The following is a 20,599-nucleotide window of genomic DNA, read 5'->3' on the forward strand; positions in this document are numbered from 1 at the left end:
AGAAAATTATAAACAATTCATTTTCAGTAATAAGCTGGGAATTCATGTATTATCATTCCATTTTGGTGTTAGTCACAGGTATCACACTATCAATCTGCTTCATCTTAATTTGTGGAAGGCATTCTGTGATACAGTATTAATATTTGCTTCCAGGAATTAGCAAAAACTTAATGATTACAATGACAGAGAAAAGTATTTTGATAGGTATTGATTTCCTAGAATAAATGATAAATTGATTAAAACTCAACAACTGTCATAATGCTTTATTTCAAGTTCTTAAACTATTAGTGACCATGGCAAAAATAATATATAAGCAAATGAAATAGAAACCAGATTGCATAGATTTTGGAATTATTATAGATGTTCCTGACTAAATCACGATGAGTATAAACAAACATGTTGTCTTTCGTTCTGTCAAACATGAGAGATTTCATCACTGTCTACCACTTGTGAAGCTGGAAGGCAGAGAAAAGCTAAAACTCTTGAAAGGTATTTTAGGATTATTAGCCATGTTTTCAATAGAAATTATTTTACAGAAATCTCTATATCTCTCCTCTGTAACTCAGGTAGTTGAGAGTTCTTAAAAAATTCCAGTTTGAAAATATGTAGAAGAAAGTTGGTTCCTTTATATTTCCTGGCTTCCAATGGATTGTTAATGAGTATATAAAGCAAGTCACATGCTGATAATGTGCAGCTTATAAACAGTAAATGAATGATTATTGTTCTCTGTTTTCCTTACCTCCTTTTTTAGAGTGTCTCAAGGGACTTGATTGATGGTCTGTGATTGACTGAGATTGGCTAATTAATTGTGAATCACTCATCTTTAACGTATTTTTTACAGTAAAGGAAGAAGCAGAAATCTCATCCCAATCCTTCTGGAATAAAGAAAACTGTTTTAGGCATTCAGGAAACATGCTGATTTCACTCTGCCATGATAACTTATACCTGTGATCTCACAGGGAGCAACTTTGTATTCTTCACAACTCTTTGAGAAATGACTAATGCGAGATTAAAGTTACACAAGATTCTTGTGGGTTTCAGCACCACTGATTTAACATCCATGTCACAAACATTTGTTTATTTTTCCATTTAACTTATTTATCCCCTTTCCTCATGCAGTTAAATCATAGCATGCACTGTATGCTGATTTCCTCTCATAGTTAATTTGTATCTTTAGAAAAAAGCTATAGGAAGGTATTAATCTGCTTAACATTTCTAAGTACATCATCCAAGGGATTTTGTTTTTTTAATCTTACATATGCTCAGCAGAGTTACTGGCAAAAACTGTACATTTTCTCCATTTCATCCTTTCAACATCAAATGGTAAGCAGCAAAAATTGGATCAGACTTCAAAGACTATGCTGTGCTCCAAGTCACAGAGCGACTCCTCCATTTCACATATTGAATTCGAGCAGGATATCAAAGTGCTACCAAAGAACCTCAGGTCCTTACTAAAAAAGAGGCTCTAACATCTGTAGAAAGTGAAGTGCACAGACAAATCACCTCAGGGAGCTGCTAGCATTTATTCTCAGCAGCAAATTTCCAGCCTTTTGATTCTCTTATTCGCTGTACCTCCCTGTCTTTCTACAGAACTAAAGTTCTTAGCAAGCAGGCTTTTGTCTCAAAGACTTCAAAACATTACTAACGGTTTCATGTTCGGATGGCGATGCCAAGCAGCCATGAACACGCTGCAGAACTGTGGACTCAGGAATTTGAAGTTACAATGCAACGCTATTTTAGAATACAAACTTACTGGTACCTTTTTTGTTTGTTTGTCAAGAAAATCAGGCACGGCAGGAGAAGACTGGTTACTTGTTTGCGGCCTAAAAGCAAGGTTAAAAAAGAAAGGTAGTTTAAATATTGTAATTTCTTCATTCTCATAAAAGGCTTACTGACATTGTTGATGCTCTTCCCCTTTCCCCCTCCCCCAGTCACTAAATACGCACATATGATCAACTCAGAGAAAACACAGACCGGTCCCATTTCCTTTTATAAGGAAGTGCATGTTATTAAACACGGTAACAGGCTACAAGCAATAAATATGTCATTAAAAAATTGTCAATATGTGAAAAGTGAGTTTATGAGAATTCTATGAGATTGAAGTAACCTGTTAAAATTAATTTTACAAGATTTAACATGAAATATTTTTTTCCTCCAGAGGCTGTGAAGAGCTGTTTTTCACATAGAAATTCAAACTTGGGCACTCAGGAAATTTGACAAAGAAGGAAAAAGTGAGACAAATGGCTTCATGCTCCCCTAAAGCTGTTTGGGTTAAGTAAGAATTCTTACATTAACTTTGTCTGTACCTTTTATTATTTTACTATACAAATATTAAAGGTCAATTTCTCCTCTCATTAAAGCTAACTGAAGTATCATAAAATCTTCTGTAAGCTCTGATGCTTGTTGGCAGACCTTTGAAGTGAATAGATCTTCTCAATACTAAATTCTAAAAAAAACTTTGCTTCAGAATCTTTAGTCACGCAAAATCAAAAAAATATTCTACCAATTTCATTCAAGAGATAACAAAATTGAGGTTCATAAAGATTATTTGATAAGCTCATGATCCTATAACTGGGATTAAAAGCAAGACTTTCTATTTGTCAAAACTTGCCTCAGTCACTGCATCATTAATTACCACCACTGTCACAATCTTTCTGAAAATACAGTTAACTACAGTTGTATTTCAATGGAAACACTTGGAATGTAAGCTTCAGTCATAGATTTCAGATTATGACAGACATCATATTTTTTTTTTTTCATAGATGGCAAAAGGCTTTTTAAGGCAGTAAGCTTTTTCAGTTTAACCTCCATTTATTACAACTGAATACCTTTCCGCCCTTTCAGTCACAGTGCGAAGAGGAAATATAAAGGACAAAAATTACTTTATTGAGTAAAAGAAAATAGAATTTATGTTACCTCAATTTTCATTTTTGTTGTTACTTATACACTGAATATAAAAGACTCATATAAAAATAGAACAACACATTGAACTCTAAAAAACTGTCTGGACACATGCACATTTTACCTTTTAAAATGTAGCTTCTAAAAATACTTCAAACTGAAATGACATGACTGAAGGACTTGAAACATTCTAGACTATTACCTATTGGATATGAAAACAGTATATCACCACATGCACGCATCAGATGATATATTTATTCTAGGATATCCACAGAGTTTACTGAAATATTTAAAGCCTTATATTGCAATAGAGTTTAGGCTTTTAGATTAATTTTGTCTGAATGTGTTACGAAAGCTCAAGGGGCTGCTTGAATTGTTTCAGACTAGATCACAACAATAAAGACAGTATCATGGTAGTCAATAAGCTATTTTGGTGAGTGGAAACAATAGGAAGCATTCATGGACGTAGCAAACATCAAGTTTTTCTGGAATGTTGAAATTTTGTGAATGAAGTTTGGATTTGCTTGTTGTGTTTGAGGCTTTTTTTTTTTCCCCATTATTCACTGATGTTATGAAAGTAAAGGAAAATATTCTAAGCTGTAATTCATATTTAATACTGTTTTCCTAAGGATGGAGGGATTCATTTTGAAAACACACTCTAATTTGTACTGAGACACTTCTCATACCAAAAAACAATAAAAAATGTTGAGGACTGTATTTGAGCTTGCATTTGAACATGTACCATATTGTCTGCAAAGTTCTTTTTCGCTGTTTCTCTTGTATATACTACCTTGTACTTAAATAACTACTTAGCAGGATTATTTAGATAACTCGTTGATTTCTCCCAAAATTACTCAAGCATTTATTGAGATGATTCTTCCCCACCTCCCACACTGCAGAAAATATACCCAATATAATCTAGAAATAATGAATAAACCTCAAGTATTTCTATAATGGATGTCAAAATCAAAATCAAAATCTGCTCTTGAATCAGTATGTTGTAAATGGACCAAACTGCCAAATAGGAATAAATCATGATCTAAATTCAATATTCTGGTTTTGGGGTGTTTTCAATCTGGATCTACATTTGCAGCTTGGATTACGTTCTATAAATAATCTAGAATTTAGTACGGTTTTGCCAGCACTTCTGCTTTGCAAGGGCTATAACATTATCCAAATGTTTAAAGCATGAAGGTTAAGTTCAGTAATTTGTCTTCTGTACACCATAAGCTAACAAAAATCAGCCTCTGGAATTTTGAAGCCTTAGAATTTTGATTTTCTAGCAGGATCCCAATGCTATCATGTTTTTCACAACCAACCAAAAAGCCACGTGATATGTAATTCTGCATTTCTGCATGATAAACTACAAGAGAACCTTTGGGATGTTCAGGAATGCATCAGTAATGTGCAGTAGCAAGAACAGCCAGTAGTTTCCTGTGTTGTATTATATGATCCTCACTTTCTTTATCTATGGTCAAACTGCAACAGCATGTATGGTTAAATTCTGTCCACAGATGAATGTTCTATGACTTTTGTTGGATTCCGTTAAAGCTGCAGAAGCATTGGAGAAGATGGCAAAAGTCTTTAAGTCCTGAGAACTTTTAATGGTATGTTAAAATAATTGAATTGAAATAAAATATGAGTTCTTGCTCTAGAACATACTAAAAGAGATCAGATCATTGACCCCATAAACTCAGTGGCAAACAGGAAACTACATAGAACCAGAAAGCACTTGTTTTCACTTGGTAGAAGATAACGCAGAGATATGGGTGCTGTTTCCAGAGATTAATTCAAATTAAGAGAAATTGTCAATTTTGTAAAACATTTTATTATCAGTCAGGGATTTATTACCATAAGCCATGAACAGGTCAGGGCAAGTCCTGAGCCTCAGCTGGCAGGGGACTGTCTCCAGCAAAATAAAACAAAAAAAAACCCAATGAATGAATCAAAGAAACAAAAACATAACACTACCACCAGAGTTTCCTTAATGCTGTCATAGCAGAGGAATAGACAATTTTTCTTAATCCTAAATGGTATAAAGTGGAGTCTTCATTAATAAAGAGTCACGACATTGCCATTCAGAGGAATCTCATCACGATACAAAATTAGGCAGAGAGGAACCTCATGAAATTCAGTGAGAGGAAATACTATGTCCTGCACTGAAGCAACAATAATTTAATGCATTAGTACACTCTGGGGGCCAGATGACTGGACGGGAAGTCACAGAGGACTACTGAAAGACAGGTGTTATTTCAGGTGTCAAGATGGCAGAGAACACTTCTGAAAACATGACATCAGCTGTAGAAGCTGAGAATCCTGAGATCAGACTCTGAGATCTTCTGTATGATACTGCACGTCAAAACAAATGCAACATAAATGCAGTTCAGCATCAGCTAGTTCATATGAGTGAATGCGTATTGGTGGCTAACATCTGAAAGCGTGGCACCTGAGGATGTGCAGGATATTTTCAAGTATCTTTGATGAAACTATTTTCACTATGATTTTGAAAAATTTTTACTTGCCACATTTGCAAGACAGCAATGTTTGGGTCAAACAGATGACCCAAATGTCAGCACATTTACCTGGAAATTTCACAAGAGATTCAGCTTTGTGTGCCTGGTTTTAATCAGGCAAAACAGAAATTTGCAGCTGAAAATTCACCTCAACTGTCATGCCCATGTAGTTTTTCCACTTTATCATCCTACCTTGATTGTCTAAGTCTCATCTGAACATAAAGAGTTTTACTAAAATAAAAACTGTATGGGGACACACATGCTGACCAGTCAAAGCTTTGACTAGCTAAGCAGAGAAAGCTGTAGGAGAAAAATCACAATTGATTTTGAGTCAAGAGAACTAATATTGATGTCAATTATCTTTTAACACACAGAACTCCACAAGAAAAGAAAGGAGCGAGGGATACTCACTGATATGATGTTACAGTTACAGACATAACTATGTGGAAACAATGCTTTCTGCCGTACTACAAAGCACGTGCGTTGTTAAATTAACAAATGTGTGCATTTAATCAGCATTTTACAGCACTTTTTAGCTTATTTCCTGCATTCATCAACTAGAGAGTGTGAACTAGGTGTAGAGACTCAATTTCATTGAAGGAATTTAATTTTTTTTAAAGTGCCACTTTCCTCTAAGCACTTTGAAATTCATAACTTAGTGTTTTAAATACATCATAGTACTGGAACTTTTTTTTTTTTTTCTTTCTTAGTAGATCTTTGAAAAAGTAACAGGCTGTTATATATCCTATGCACATAACAGAAAAGATCTTTATGTGATTTTCCTTTTGTATCCTGAACACTTTTCAGCTCCGTTTATATTTTCCAAAACTACTAACTAGAAAGCAAAAGAAATGAAAAGAAATGAAAGGAAATGAAATGAAAAGAATATTTTATTATTCAACAAATCAGTTCAATGGTATGTGAAGCCACAGTGAGGCTGCCTTGTCTAGAGATAGATTACAAGCTACTGTGTTAAACAGCTGCACTACTATTCACCACTATTTCTTACAAGTTTCCCATATGACTGAACAGTCATGCACTAAAACACAAAACCCCCAAACAGCTACCTGTAGAAGAGAGCCTTGATTTATGGTAAGGAAGTTATCGTATTTAGTCCTAAGATTCTGAACATCACCTGTGAAATGCTCAACATATTCAAGTCTCACTGAAGTCACTGGAACCTCAGGCCACTGCAGGGAAATATATAGGATTAAACAAATAAGCTGGGAAATTCATTAGGTTTTAAACTGAGAATTGCCAGCAGTAGTGGCAGTTTAGCAGCTCCAGACAAAAAAGGTACAAGTTTTATTACCTGTCTGATTGTGTACAGCAATCAGGAGTGTGTGCAAGAACTGAATAGCGAATGTTTTTTATGTGGGCATCTTCAATCTAAATATTTAAAGGCATTTAAACACTGATTTCAATATAAATTCATTGTCTGAATACCTTTAGAAGTGTATTTGTGCCCCATAAAGCCCAAATTCACCTCAACAACTACAGATCCATAAAATGTTTATGAGCCTCAAGGGATGTACAGCTGAGAAAACTGTATCTAATCCACAAAGATACGTTTGTTTGGAAAGCAATGAGGAATTCTGGAAACAATCTAATGTAGAAAGGGAAGAAAATAATTCTTGGCTACCTATATACAAAACTGATGAAAAAAAAGTTTAAAGAGGTCATACACCTTCAAACAAGTTCAGGTGAAAGCTTCAAAACACTGAAAAAGACAAAATACTTATTTACATTGTATTTTAATTTGTAATTTTAATTTGGGTTGCCAGACAGAATTGACAACAGACAGGTTATAGGCTCTATCTTAATGCCATGCAGACTGGAGAACAAATAGCTATGAGTAGTTCTAAAGAGATCGCAAGATAGTTCCCCTCTTAAATACCTAACAGACAGAGGCTGCTCCACACACATGAAGGGAAAGCAGAATCACAAAACATGTTGACTCTATAAGCTGTGAGGAGACCGAAGGACAGAGATATGACAGTAAATTGTAGCGTGTTCATTCTTTTCCCTGAATAACATTACAAAAAAAATTGTATATACGTTTTTTTTTGTCCTTTTTCCACCAGCCTGAACCTTATTTATTTATTTATATATTTATTTATTCTGAAATCAGACTACTGCAAGGGAGATACTCTGGAATATTATTAACCTGAAAGGATACAGGTGATTACACCTGGACAAAATCATTTCATGCACTAAAGCATTTAGCAGACACTATTCAATATAAAAAAAACAAAGTTCACATGGAAATTAATGTAACTCAGTGTTCTGAAAATACACAGAGAAAGCTGAAATACTTTCTCAGAGGAAGAGTCAGTGTAATTAAAAAAAATCATATCAACAACAACAAAAACAACAAACAAAGCAACTTTCTCAATGGAATAATAGCATCTAGTTGCATTCAAGCAAGTCACCGGTTTCCTCAGAGAACTCATAAGAGGTGTAACAGGACCTGCATTTGTGTGCTGTATAGAAAGACTATAAATTAACAGAAATAAGAAGTGCAATAAGAACTGAGATTTCCTGATGTCTATCCCTCAGCAGGGGACATGTTATAGCTCTTAGTCACCAAAATCTGCTGACCAAAGGGATTCCTTCAGCCAGCACCTCTTCTGCAACACTGTAGGAAAGATAGACAAATAATAGATGGAGCAGTTCCCTTCTCTACACAAGAAAGAGCAGGTCAATATTGGACTGAAACAACTCCACTAGTAAGGAAGATCAAAATATTCTTCCTCTACAAAGAGGGAGGCACCACTACTAAGGTTTACAGTATGCCTAGGCTGTCAGTGACTTGGCCATCTCTTTTTTGCAAGTCTTTTCCCTCATTAGAACTCTGCATGGAGCTCCACAGGCACAAAAGGGTACATTTCTACTCTTGAAAATCATGCATTGCAGCCAGTTCTGAAATGCAGTCTGTGGTTAGGGGTATTCTGGGTACTTGTGAGAAGTCCACAGAAACAGGACATCAGTCCAGGGCAAACACTACTTTAAATAAATCTCACTTATTTACCTGGAGAATACTGAGATGACTATGCTGGTGGGGGTGCTGCTTAACCTACAGGTGATCATCTTCAGAAAACGGCAGGCTCCCAAAGCACCAGTTGAATCATGATGACGTCTGCTCCTCTCAGATTTTACTGTGTGCAAAATTACTTCTGTAGATAACAAAGGATTCAACTCACCAGTGCTCTTCACAGTCAACATCAGAAGTAGAGCAGCTGCTCATATGCTGAGAATCTGCTACACAGCCAGTGCTCTTCTTCAGTCTTGGATAGTTTTTACGAACAATATATCCCCTGAAAGCTAAAAAACAGTTATGAATCAGAGAAAAACTCTGCAGAACCTGAAATACAGACTGGCACATCTCTCTGCAGCACAGAGCTGAATGCTCTACAATTGGAACGTCTAAAATCTGGGTTAATGTTGTATGGGACATAGGATATGGGATGTGGGACACAGAGCAACCTCACGCAGGATCAAAATAACAATATAGGTAACATTGGGAAAGCAGGAGGTAGAATAAAGAGAAAATATAGTAAAGAATAAAGAGAACAAAGTTGTTGACAAAAAGATCATCTCATGCCTGATATTTTGTAAAAACAACAAAAGTGTTCCGTACACAAAAGAGGAAAAAAATGCAGTACTTGGAATCTCTCATTATTACAAAATTATGGAATAATTTTTTATTCATTTTTCCTTCCATTTAATGACTCTTAGAAACTTAACTCAGCATTCATCCTTTCTTTTTGCATAAGGAAAAGAAGAAAAAAAATAAAGCTACCCTGATCTCAGCTACTCTTTCCATAGGAAGGACTATAATTGATCTCTTCTTTTCTATTTTAATTCATGTTAATGACCTTCTTTCCAGCCATCACAAAAATGTGCATTTTTGCACTTTCATGTGCGATACAAAAAAACAAAAAAGCATCCTAACCATTCAAGCTGTGGTATGCAATGCACCATAACAATCTAACGTTTTCTATGCTACTGATGTTTCCAGTGTAAAAAGCAGCAAAAATTGCCTTTTAATGAGAGATTACTAAAATAAATAACCATTCCCTTTACAGAAGGCATGACAGAAGCTGAGCCTGCTGAGGTGTTGTACTGAATACAGAGCTCAGGTACCATGAGGCTGAGCAACTTTCCACCCTTAATAATGAGACTGGAAAAGTCTGCCTATCTGGCAGAGATGAGGCGAGCACTCTCTTGCCCCATGCAATCAGGCTTCCAATTCTTAACTATCCCCCACTGACCAGACAAGGAACCTACTCTGCTATTGGCAGCAAAGACAGCTGGCTGGCAGCCACCTCTGCAGCTGAAACACGCTGAGCAGCAGTGTATGGACTACTGTAAAGATAAAGAAGCACTGAAATAAGTGAAGTAGTAAGATAAGCATCATTTTTCTCTCTAGTAATTTCTCAGTTTCAGCAGTTGCTTTGCATGTGTGTGTGCATGTGTGCGTGCATGTGTGCGTATAAAACCACCCCCAATATCTCTATGATTTTTTTCTGCCAGATACCTACTAATGACGGTATAACTATTTTTTGTCTTTCCCTCATTCACTACACACAATTTGCTTTATTTCATTTTGTAAACTTTATTTTTACTCTGAATTCTGTTTTCATAAATATTTTCAGGATCAAATTCTCTTCAACGGAACCCTTCCTTAAGCTGGCTTCTAACATTCTTTTAGAATACCTCCTATCTTACAGGTAAATGGCTGTGCTTTTCCTGTTTTCCCATAGACTCACAGGACAACTGAAGTAGAAGGGTAAACAAACATTTTTCTGTCTCAAAATCTTCATCAAGAATTAGTAGAACTGCATCTTTTCAGCATTTATAACTGGAACTATAATGTTTCAATGGAAATGCATATGCAGAGAATTCTACTGGGGGAGCCGGAGAGGTTGGGAAGCTGTTCCATCATGGCAATTTGCATTACTGACTGGTGCTGGTTTTGACACTAAGCACTTGGCTCAAAGAGTGTGAAATTAGCAGACTCATGTTGCTAGTGCTCCATGAACAATCACTGCATCATTGAAGAAGAATGATTACCAGCTGTCACCTCATTTTCACCTTATGCATTCTATATTCCAAACTTTACAGCAACAGTATCTCTAACCCTGATCTTTACATAACCAATGATAACAGGACCTAAACTCAAAGCAACCTAGGAACATAGGAATTAGGAATTTTAGAACTTTTATTTATTTTAATAGTTATCTTATTAGAGTTAAGCATTTTCTGTGACACCACTGAGGACATTACTTTTTGCTTTTTACACTAACTTTGACTTAAAGTGATCACTCTGCCAGCTCCAGCATGTAGCAAACAAAGAACATATTTACCATAGGGAGCCTGAAATTTGGCATACTACAGTTAAAAAACTTTATTTTAAGGTCTAAGCACTGAGGCATATACATTACATGCAAAGTTACACAATTCCAAATAGCAAAAATCCAGGCATTTTTCCTCTGATTCCCATTGGAAATATACAGTTACAGACTGAAATGTGAAGCACAATGAAAGATCAAAGCTAAATAATCATAGGTCTGTACCTGAGGCATGAAGAACAGAGATGAAGTACTATTTTAAAACAGCAGAGGGATTCATTCTCAGCTGTAAGAAATCTTGTTAAAAAATATTTCTATATAGACATATTTTTAAGATATAACTTAAAATAGTACATAAGAACAATTTTGAACAGAAAGCTCAAGTTTCCTGAATAGAAGGTGTCATGACTGTTTGTAATCAGAAATTGATTTGCTACAAACAGCATATGACCTTCTTAATTTGCCTAGATAAAAGAGCATTCAGAAGCTTAACTACCAACATCTGAGGTGATTTGGAGCCCATAAATCTGATTTTTTGCTTCATGCCAAATTAATTCCACTGAACAGTAAAAGAGAGGGGAAGTCGTGTCCTTTGCTAAGTCCCATGAATACTTCCCCTTTTTCACCTCTCAGCCTGGATGGAACTTGGGTGATGAATGCTTAGTAGCAGGAAAAATAACTAATGTCCTATAATCTCTGGCAGAAGCATTACAAGAAAGCAGGCCTTGCTACTGATGCACATCATCACTTTGATGTATGGGTTTTAATTTTTGTGCATTGCACTAAAAAGTTTTATCTCGAGACTTGGTCAAACAAAAGAAGTGTGGATGACTCTGAAACTGACTGTCAACATCAGTAATGAAAAGAAAGAAGTATTCCAAGGTCTCTTGTCCCTTCCTGATTTTGCCAAGGGCATGAAATCTAGTAAGAATGGTCAGGAAAAAAAAAGAAATAGAAAAAAAAATTATTCACAGAAAGATTAGCTCAGAGACAGAGATAAAATACAAGACCTCATCCTTCAAAAAACTATTAAGGCCATCTCACTTTTGTTAACATGCTCCCTGCATATGAGCAGGAGGTTTTTAATGGTTACTTGGTATACTAGAATTGAAGACTGAATGGCCTAAGCTGGTACAGAACATAAAGAGATAGAGGAGTAAAGTTAAGTAAAGCTGTGTAGCCTGTACAAATACATCTGAATGTGAAATCAAGATAATAAAATGACTCAGTTCAGCTACCATTAAAAGAAACATATTTCTTCAGAGGTTCTTATCCTGAGAATGCTGCTAAAAGGAAGATGACTGACATAAAAAATAAAGCTGTATCTGTTACTTAGTATTTGTTATTTTCAGGAATGATAAAAAAAAAGATGTATTTTTAGATATAATAATGATGTGCTTAGAAGTATTTGGAACATTCTAATAACATAATTCGTAGAACTTTACAACATTACTAGCTGAATACCTGTACACACACATACACATGAATTGACAGAAAAAATAGGGTTTTTAAGAAATGCTTCCTTTTCTGCTATTGAAGCTGACATTAAACTTTGCTGAAAAAAATACTGCAGGTAAAATTTTTATTAAAAACTTACAGTTATTATAAATATGAAATAGTGCATTCCAGCTTTTCCCAAGCCCTTTTTTTTTTTAAACAAAATAAATTTCAGCTGAAGCCCACGAAAGATATATGCAAATAGTGAGATATGCAAACAGTGCATGGGAAGAAGTTGTAGAAAGCATTTTGCAGAATGTTTTTTTTCATCTGATTTCCTTCTGAACATACATCCCTTTTTGTTTAAAAAAAAAAGAAAAAAAAAGAAAAAAAGATTTCGGTTCTGTTCTTTTTTCTTGAGTTCATGATAAAGAATTTTCCAATACAATGTGACATATGGTGAGTGCGTGAGCACGTGTTGGAGGAGGAGACAGTGGCTCAATGGATTAGTCATTTGCCTTTCACCTCTGGAAGCATAGTTAAACTCAGTCCTGACCAGAGTTGCAAAGTATATTCCAGATGGCTAAAGTGGGCCTAATTAAAATGAATTCAGTGATGTCACCTCAGATCTAAGTGAATTGTACGCACCACTCATTTGGCATTTTGGCAACATCACCTCACAAATGAAATAAACAGATTAAAATCCTCCTTTAAGACTTTCGGGACAAGGGTCACTCCACATAGAAATATGCGTTTTCATAACTAGATTATGTATCTTTATAATTCTATTATCTGTTTGTTTTGTGTATTGTTTCCTTTTTAATTCTAATTAATGCTTTCCTCTAATGGAAAGAAACATCCAATGAGACTTGCATGTGAGACAGACCAGTAGAGCAACATTTCAGTCAGATGATTCAGTGGTCATACACTGATTTACACCAGGTGTGTATCTGGCAAAAATAATTTTCTAAAATAATTTATTTCAATAAAATCTTTTTCATTATATGTAGATGTAAATTCAATCAATTCAAATCCCAATTACAAAGAAATACTTACACCAAAGTGCGAAGTGTTACTAATGTGAAAACTTTACATGAAATAATTCTTCGCCGTTCCCCTCCAAGTTAAAAATTGCCTCAACGATACAGTTTGGGAAAGCCAGACCAGAGGAAATAAGGAAGGACTTGTGTAACCTGCACCCCATTTCTCATCTCATAAAATCTGTACGTTCTGAAAACCTGCAGTGTAGATACGCTGAAGTAAGGCAGCTTTTCCTTCCTCGGCTAATTTAAGCTCACAAATATTTTGTCTACTAGCTAGAGTGTTTCCCTTATCTAAAATAATGACCATTTTTTTGTGTAATATTATACACTTAGGAAATGTATCCTCAAGTATATTGTGAAGGGTTTTTTTAAGTTTGTTTTTTCTTTCAACATTTCATCAATGGATAGCAAACTGCTGGGCCCACAGAGATCTCCAGACCACCAGCTCATGTATTTGAAAGGCATCTGTTTATTTTTAAAATGCAAATGTAGCCTACCTCAAAGACTGACTTGCAAGAAATGAACAATCTGAACAAGTCAAGAGGTTTCCAATCAGGAGCTGTGTTCCTCCTTTATATCAGGCTATGATCACTTGCTGTCAAAACCACTTAAACAATATCCTGGAATCTGAATGAAGTCCCCCCACAATTAAAATGAGCAGGATAATCCTGCAAGAATTATTCAGGCAAATCATTTTTCACACAGTTTAAAGTAATGATAAGGTCATTTACAAAAGAAATCAGCGCCTTTGAAATGCTGACTTGTAGACAGAGGACTGCCTGGAGGAGGGCCATAGATAACAGTGAAGACTGGCCTCCTAACACTACCCTTGCAGTCTTTGGAACTGATTCTGATGAAGAGAAGGCCCAATAAGGTTAATACCCCTACTTTGATCTCTGTCAAAGCGTACCAGCAAGAATTAATTTACATTTCAGATGAAAAAGGTTGACAGCATGAAAAGGCATCTTGTTTCTGGTATGTGAATGTGCTGTAATAGATCGGGAATTCTGAAAGGAAGTTCTGAGGAAGCTAAAGGGATAAGCCGAGCGGCTGCTTTTATTGGGAAAGAGATGAAAGGAAAACAAATTTCAATATGTGCTGTTCTGTAAAAACATGTAAGCCAAATGCTTCCTAAATTTCAAGGCCTGCTTGAAGGCTGAGGATGGGGGAGGGAGAGGAGGGAGAAAGAAAGGGAAGTACATTTATTTTAATTATACGGTTTTGCTAATGTCTGGATGACAAATGCCAACAATATATCTCTCTGCCTGAAATGATTCATTAAAAAAATCCAAAGGTGATCATACTCCTTTTTACTGAAAAGCTGCCTTGAAATACACACTAACATTATAAGATGTGCAGGGAAAGTAGAGATTTGGGCTTGCTTTTGTTCCCATGTCACTAAGCACTTTGGCAGTGTAATGTAAACAAGAAAAGGATGTCTGTGTATTTTAAAAGCAGGAAGATGGCCGCCATTCACAAGCATGAGCTTTGATTATAAACACTGAATGATTAACATACAGAGAAGAAAAATGGCACAAGAAGAATTTTCAAATACGAGGTCCTAGATATAGATTTCCAAAGGCAGAGTGAAACATGCTGGGGATTATTATTATACCTCATTGAGTGCAGTACCAAAGACAGGAGGAGCAGCCAGCATAATTAATACAGAGGTGCATGTGTCACTCTTAACCCTACAGCCTTAATGCTCATTCACCCAGACTGATCACTGAAACTGTCAAGTGCCAGGTTACAAAAGAAGGCAGTGTGTCTGTTGGTTGGAAAAGCTCTAATAGCATTCCTCCAGCACTAGGTCCAGAGGACAGAAGCGTCCAAATACAAGGATGTGTACAATCCCACTGTCTCTGCTCTGCCATGTTCAATGCATCTCAGAGATGACAGGAAGGAACAAAGCTCTGAATCTCTTCCATGCATGCAAACAGCAGAATAGATCAGTTGCTTTTTCCAAAGCGTTGGTAATATGCATGCACTTCCTACATGCCTAAGAAAGCTAGCTGAATAAAATTCTAAGGCCAAGTATACCCTACAGCCTTGAAGTAACATTGCTACACACCACCTTCCAATGAAATCTGAGATAACTCTCCTCTTAAAAACTGTTAATAGTGGGAAAGTGAAGGGTCAACCATTTCACTTTTTTTTTTAATGACAAAATGCCATCATAAAAGTCAGGAAATCCTAGTGCAGGTATGGACAAGCATAAATTTAGTGAATACTCCAGAAAGCAGTTGCATGTGGCTCTTTAAAATCTGGTCATTATGAATAAAACAAGCGACAACACAAAGGAGAGGAAGAAGGGGAGAGAGCACTCACACAGTTCCTCAGTGCTTGTAGTAATAGGAAAAAAAAATCTCCTTAACTGTTCTCCATTTAATATAATGATCTGCATTTAACACTAGAGCTATAGTTTATGATTATACATAACAGTATGCACACTAAGCTATAAATTACTATTTTAACCTAATGATAATCTGTTCCTTTCTGTAACCAGATTGGTATTCTTCTGTTTTCTGCTCAAAGTCATTCTGAAGCTTATTTTCAAAGTAGGAAACTTAGAAAAAAAAAAGTTGGATTTAGCAGGAATGGCTTAAGAAGAGAAAAAAGTAAAGGAATATTTATAACTACTCCATTTCAGATTGACTTCAGGTTATACGATGCAAAATAGAGAGGTTACAAAGCTTAAGGACCTATGATAGCATAGGCAGCTGGGAAAATAAAGGTGGTGCCATGATTTATCTGTAGACACATTGCTACAGCTCATTTTTGATCAGGTATAGTCTCTCACCTGGGGTTGGACAGGAAAGGTGTGTTACACTGCATCATATGGAGACTGCTTCATTCTGGCAGCATGTGAAAACATCACTGAGTTCGCAGCAGTGGTTCTGAGATTTCTATGCCATATGGTACCCTGCTCTCTACTAGAGACCTGCACAGCCCTATGGGCCTGTTCCTCCAACAATCTCTTTAAAGTTCATTCAAATTCATATTGATACGGCTGCATAGGAGTCTGGCAGAGAGTCAGAGATTGGCCAAAGCTAGCAAACTCAGCATGCAACTGAAAGGGAAACTTGACTATCTGCCAAGATCGGTACTTGACAAAGACAGAAATGCATGTCCAGTGCCTCCAATCCACACTTATAGTCAAACATATTCAGTGCTTCATTCCAGCTCTGCTCAAGACTGAATCATACTCATTGTGTTGAGAAGAATCTTAAAGAATTAACAGCTTTTATTCGGTATGTTTCAGAAAGGTACTCAGAAAAATCTCAGAAAAAGTGTCATAACTGTCACAGATGTCATTTGATAGTGAAGAACAAGTGACGAGAAGCAATGCTTTTGACAGATTTCATTTGAACTGTACGTATTTCTCTTGGTTATAAACACCGACACATGAAATCACCCACAGCAAAATAGGTACTGGCAACCAAAATAATGTTTTAATTACCTGCTTGAATATGTATAGCAGCATTATTTCTTCTGTTCCTTATTTCCTTGTACTTCCTGCGAGCTTCATATCCTCTCCAAGCTAAAAATACAAAACCATGTGCTGGAAATTACATTTATTTAAGGAAGTGCTACAGAGTCTAGAGAGCTAGAGATGTGCTGAAACTTTCATCCCTCCTGCCACAACCACTCCAGCCCCCACCTCCAGTACCTCCTCCTCACCCACCCACATGTTGAACTCTGAGTTCATGACTGCAGTACTCTCATCCTTGCAACTTCAAACACTGCTTTACTCGTCCAAATTTTAATTGTCACCATGTGCTCGCTGATGTCCTAATCCAAAAGGCAAAGGTGCATGATAATTGTGCATCATCAGTCAGCACAAGAACTCCCCTTCTCACATAACTCCCCAAATTCAATATAAAAAAGCCTGCTAGATTACTGGCAATCAGCCTTTTGGGCCCACCCCATAACTTATGTTATCTGTAAGTATGGTGCACATAAGAAGGCAAAGGGGGAAGAGAGGAAGGAGAGCTAAGATATCGCATTTTATGTATGTGCTGCAAGCTAGTGTAGACGCACCTAACAATATTTTCCATTTATGTACAGGCATCACATCCAAAATTCTAAAATATTTTAAATGATTACATTACTGAAAGCTAAGATAACACCCTAGAAGTAAATCAGTAATATTTGCATCAATTAGCTGGCGAGAAAAGTACCTCCCATTATTTTGATTTCATATAAACTATTATGAATAAATATTATACACATAATTTAACATCTTAAAATGCCAAGTTACTCAATGAAATAGGAAATGTGAATATTTACCTGACTGTATGGTAACAGCACTATTTTCTCTTTTTTCTTTGGCTTTCTTGTACCTCCTTGCTCCAAGCCATCCCTTGATATAAGCCTGCATGACCACCACCCTCCCTATAACTTCTCGCAGGAACAAATTTAACTGCTCTATATGGTAATACTTCAGAAAAACCTGAAATGGAACAACAAATTCAGTATTACACATAGGTAGCAGCACAAGCTATCATATTTTGCCTTTTTGGAAGCCTTGTATTGGCCTACTTCAGAGAACTTTTTCTAGGAAACCTCATAAAATACTAGTTGCTGTTGTGTGTTTTTTTTGTTTTGTTTTTTTCTTTAGCAATTTTGTGAGTTAAATAATTTGCTTTCAGTGTGCTGAGGGAGCTTCATTATTCCATTGAATATGGTCACCCCACTGCAAAATAAACCACTTATTTTTGCCCTTAAGAAAGTAAACTGGTGAGAGGGAAGCTTTCATTTATCAATAGTTTTAAAATACAGACTTTCTTGACTGTTGGGGCATAAATCTCGGACTACAATTGTTTTAGACAATACTGTCTAACAACACTGCTTCAAGAGGCAAATACTATGGGTAGTTACATACACTCTCTCCTCGTTTTTCCTTTGTGCACAATAAAACAACTCCGGATACAACATAACTTTCTTCTCACAGAAGTCAACCAGACCATTTTAAGCCATGATCAAAGGCTCTTCTATCAAAGAAACAGAAAAATCTCATCTGAAACTCCACAGATAATGTACTAACCAGACCCACAGAACAGGTCAGAGTGTAAAGTTTCAGTCACATCTGATTAATAGAAGGATCCTCAGGACACTATCACAGCAGGCACTGACAGATGTACCATCTTTATCAAGGCAGCCACGTGCAGAGTGCATTTTGGGGAGGTACTCAATGCACCTTTTCTCCAGTAGCACAAACTCATCTGACTTGGAAGGGCACCTCTGTAACCTAGAAGGCTAACTAACTGGAACAAATTCCTTGTTAAATTCTCTTTTGTTAATTCACTCGGTACTTTGCAAACCACTGTTAGATAAGCTTTGCTACAGGGACGCTAACCTGGAGAAAATATCAGCATTCTCTACCTTGGTTTTTCCAAGAATCCAGTTTTCTAGTTTAGCTTTCTCCAAAATGGTCAGACAGTTTTCTCTGCTGCCAAGGGGAGACTCATGTGCCTTGAATGCAAGGTAGTAATACCTGCAAAACAAAATGACAAAGAAAGAGTTGACTTGGCAACAAACGTGTACTTCCACTACTACTCTCTAGCTCAGAGATGAAACTCCAGAAATAACGGAAATATTTCTAAGATATATTATTTGTGACCTGAAGTCCATTTCTCAGGAAAAAAGTCCTTAAAGTCTATTTCATCAGTAGAATTTTGCAGTATGTTAGTGTATAATCAATGAATGTACAGATATTATAATTAAGAAATATATCAGAGAGTTTGGCTAAGCAGGTTATTATACCAAAAGAATAGATAGAGTGCTTACTCAATGTCCTGGGCTGGCTACAAAACTCCAAAGGAGGGATCTCCAGAAAGAGATCCTTCCCCACTGGTAGTCGGCTCTTAAATGGGTCTAGGAGAGGTGGAGCCAGGCTCCACCCCTTCTGGCAGCACAGGTGAATTGCCTTCACCTGTGCTTCCAGGGCTGACTCATTGCTCACCTCAGGTGGTCAATCAGAGGTTCAGGCCGTGATTCAGCTGTTCCCATACAGTTAGTTACTGGTATTGGTCACTTCTCACAAACAAGTATAAGTAGCCTTGATATTTGTTGGGAAAGAAGGATCCACATAAGTTCAAGGACTCTTGAGCTTGTAACAAGACCACCCTGTCAATAGCACCAAAGTAATTTTCATTTTCAGTATTTCAAACAGAAAGACTGCAGATTCTCAGTCTGTGAAGAAAAAGGCCAGCACTAGTAGGGCAGGCAGCACAGAGTCTGTATCAGCAATACTGACAGATTATATATGCAGAGAGGCTGCTACCGTGTACAAAGAATAAAGATTAGTTTACAGGAAAAACAATTCTCATATCAATCTTAATTTACAGACAGCAGGATGTTCAGACTGCTTGACATCTAAATTTTGTGTTTCCAGAAAGAGGTCATATATATGCACAATTAAAACAATTGGCATTGCTATCTTATTGGTAAGGATCTTATTAGTGCTGATAGTTAAACAAAACTAGTAGCTATTTTAAAGAAAAAAATAAAACAAACTACTCTTCATTCAAATTAAACCATTTTTGATAGACACAAGGATTTCTATGGTTATGTAAGTCTTTAGGCATTTTGCCTTTTTTCTGTTTGATTGGGATAATCAGTCAATGGGAATTATTATGATAACTCTAGTGGCCTCCAGATCAGGCCCATAGTAAACAACTTTGACTTACATTTTGTCCAAGATCCCAAAAAGAACAGCCCTGAGAATTATGTGAAATAAAATTATGGTGCAAAAAGATAACAAAAAAGAGATGCATACTTGTTGGAACTGAATAGACATGAGAAATGACTGTAACAAGCCATGCTTGTAAAGGCACCATTTGTTCATGAAGGACAGTTGTACAGTAATCAAGTAACTCTATTTGCAAACAATCATGTTACATAACAGCAAGAACACTGGCTTGCTAGTTTACAAGTTCAAGGTTATTTTACCACAAGTACACAGTTAGATAGTAGCAACTGCCACCTCACCTCTCATTTATGAACCATCACGTTTCTTCTTTAAGTTTCACTTCTGCAGGAACTACTCTATTTACATTGCTTTTGAAAGGAATCAGCAGGTTCAGCAAACTGATCTCCTAATTACCAGAATGGGGAAAAACCATCACATAGTCCTTAGAATAAAGAGAAATCTGACCAGTGAATGTCAAAGACAGATTCCTCTTGTAGCCACATAAAGGCATGAAAAAATTCTACCTCATACTGAAAAAAAAAAATACTGAGAAGAAATTATAAAGAATGGAACAGCGCAAGTTTGTGGGTTTTTTTTTTTTTTTAAATCAGGGGAATATGATTTTCAAATATTAGCTCCAGTTAATCTCTAGAGATT

The 20,599-nt window shown here is 36.3% G+C and overlaps 1 protein-coding gene across 1 annotated transcript in view; it reads right to left on the reverse strand.

Moving 5' to 3' along the window:
* Window positions 1-233: 233 nt before the first annotated feature.
* Window positions 234-20,599, reverse strand: part of LOC104911727 (myosin-IIIb-like) — a 53,129-nt gene continuing 32,763 nt past the window's right edge. Inside the window, exons 5-10 of the mRNA XM_031554300.1 lie at window positions 18,634-18,745; window positions 17,539-17,701; window positions 16,709-16,789; window positions 8,618-8,738; window positions 1,760-1,823; window positions 234-875 (exon numbers count right to left, since the gene is read on the reverse strand). Coding sequence (XP_031410160.1) covers window positions 717-875; window positions 1,760-1,823; window positions 8,618-8,738; window positions 16,709-16,789; window positions 17,539-17,701; window positions 18,634-18,745 — 700 coding nt within the window. The 3' untranslated portion in view covers window positions 234-716. The remainder of the gene's footprint in view (window positions 876-1,759; window positions 1,824-8,617; window positions 8,739-16,708; window positions 16,790-17,538; window positions 17,702-18,633; window positions 18,746-20,599) is intronic.

Source organism: Meleagris gallopavo, chromosome 7 (assembly GCF_000146605.3).
Source record: "Meleagris gallopavo isolate NT-WF06-2002-E0010 breed Aviagen turkey brand Nicholas breeding stock chromosome 7, Turkey_5.1, whole genome shotgun sequence".
Lineage (NCBI taxonomy): Eukaryota > Metazoa > Chordata > Aves > Galliformes > Phasianidae > Meleagris > Meleagris gallopavo.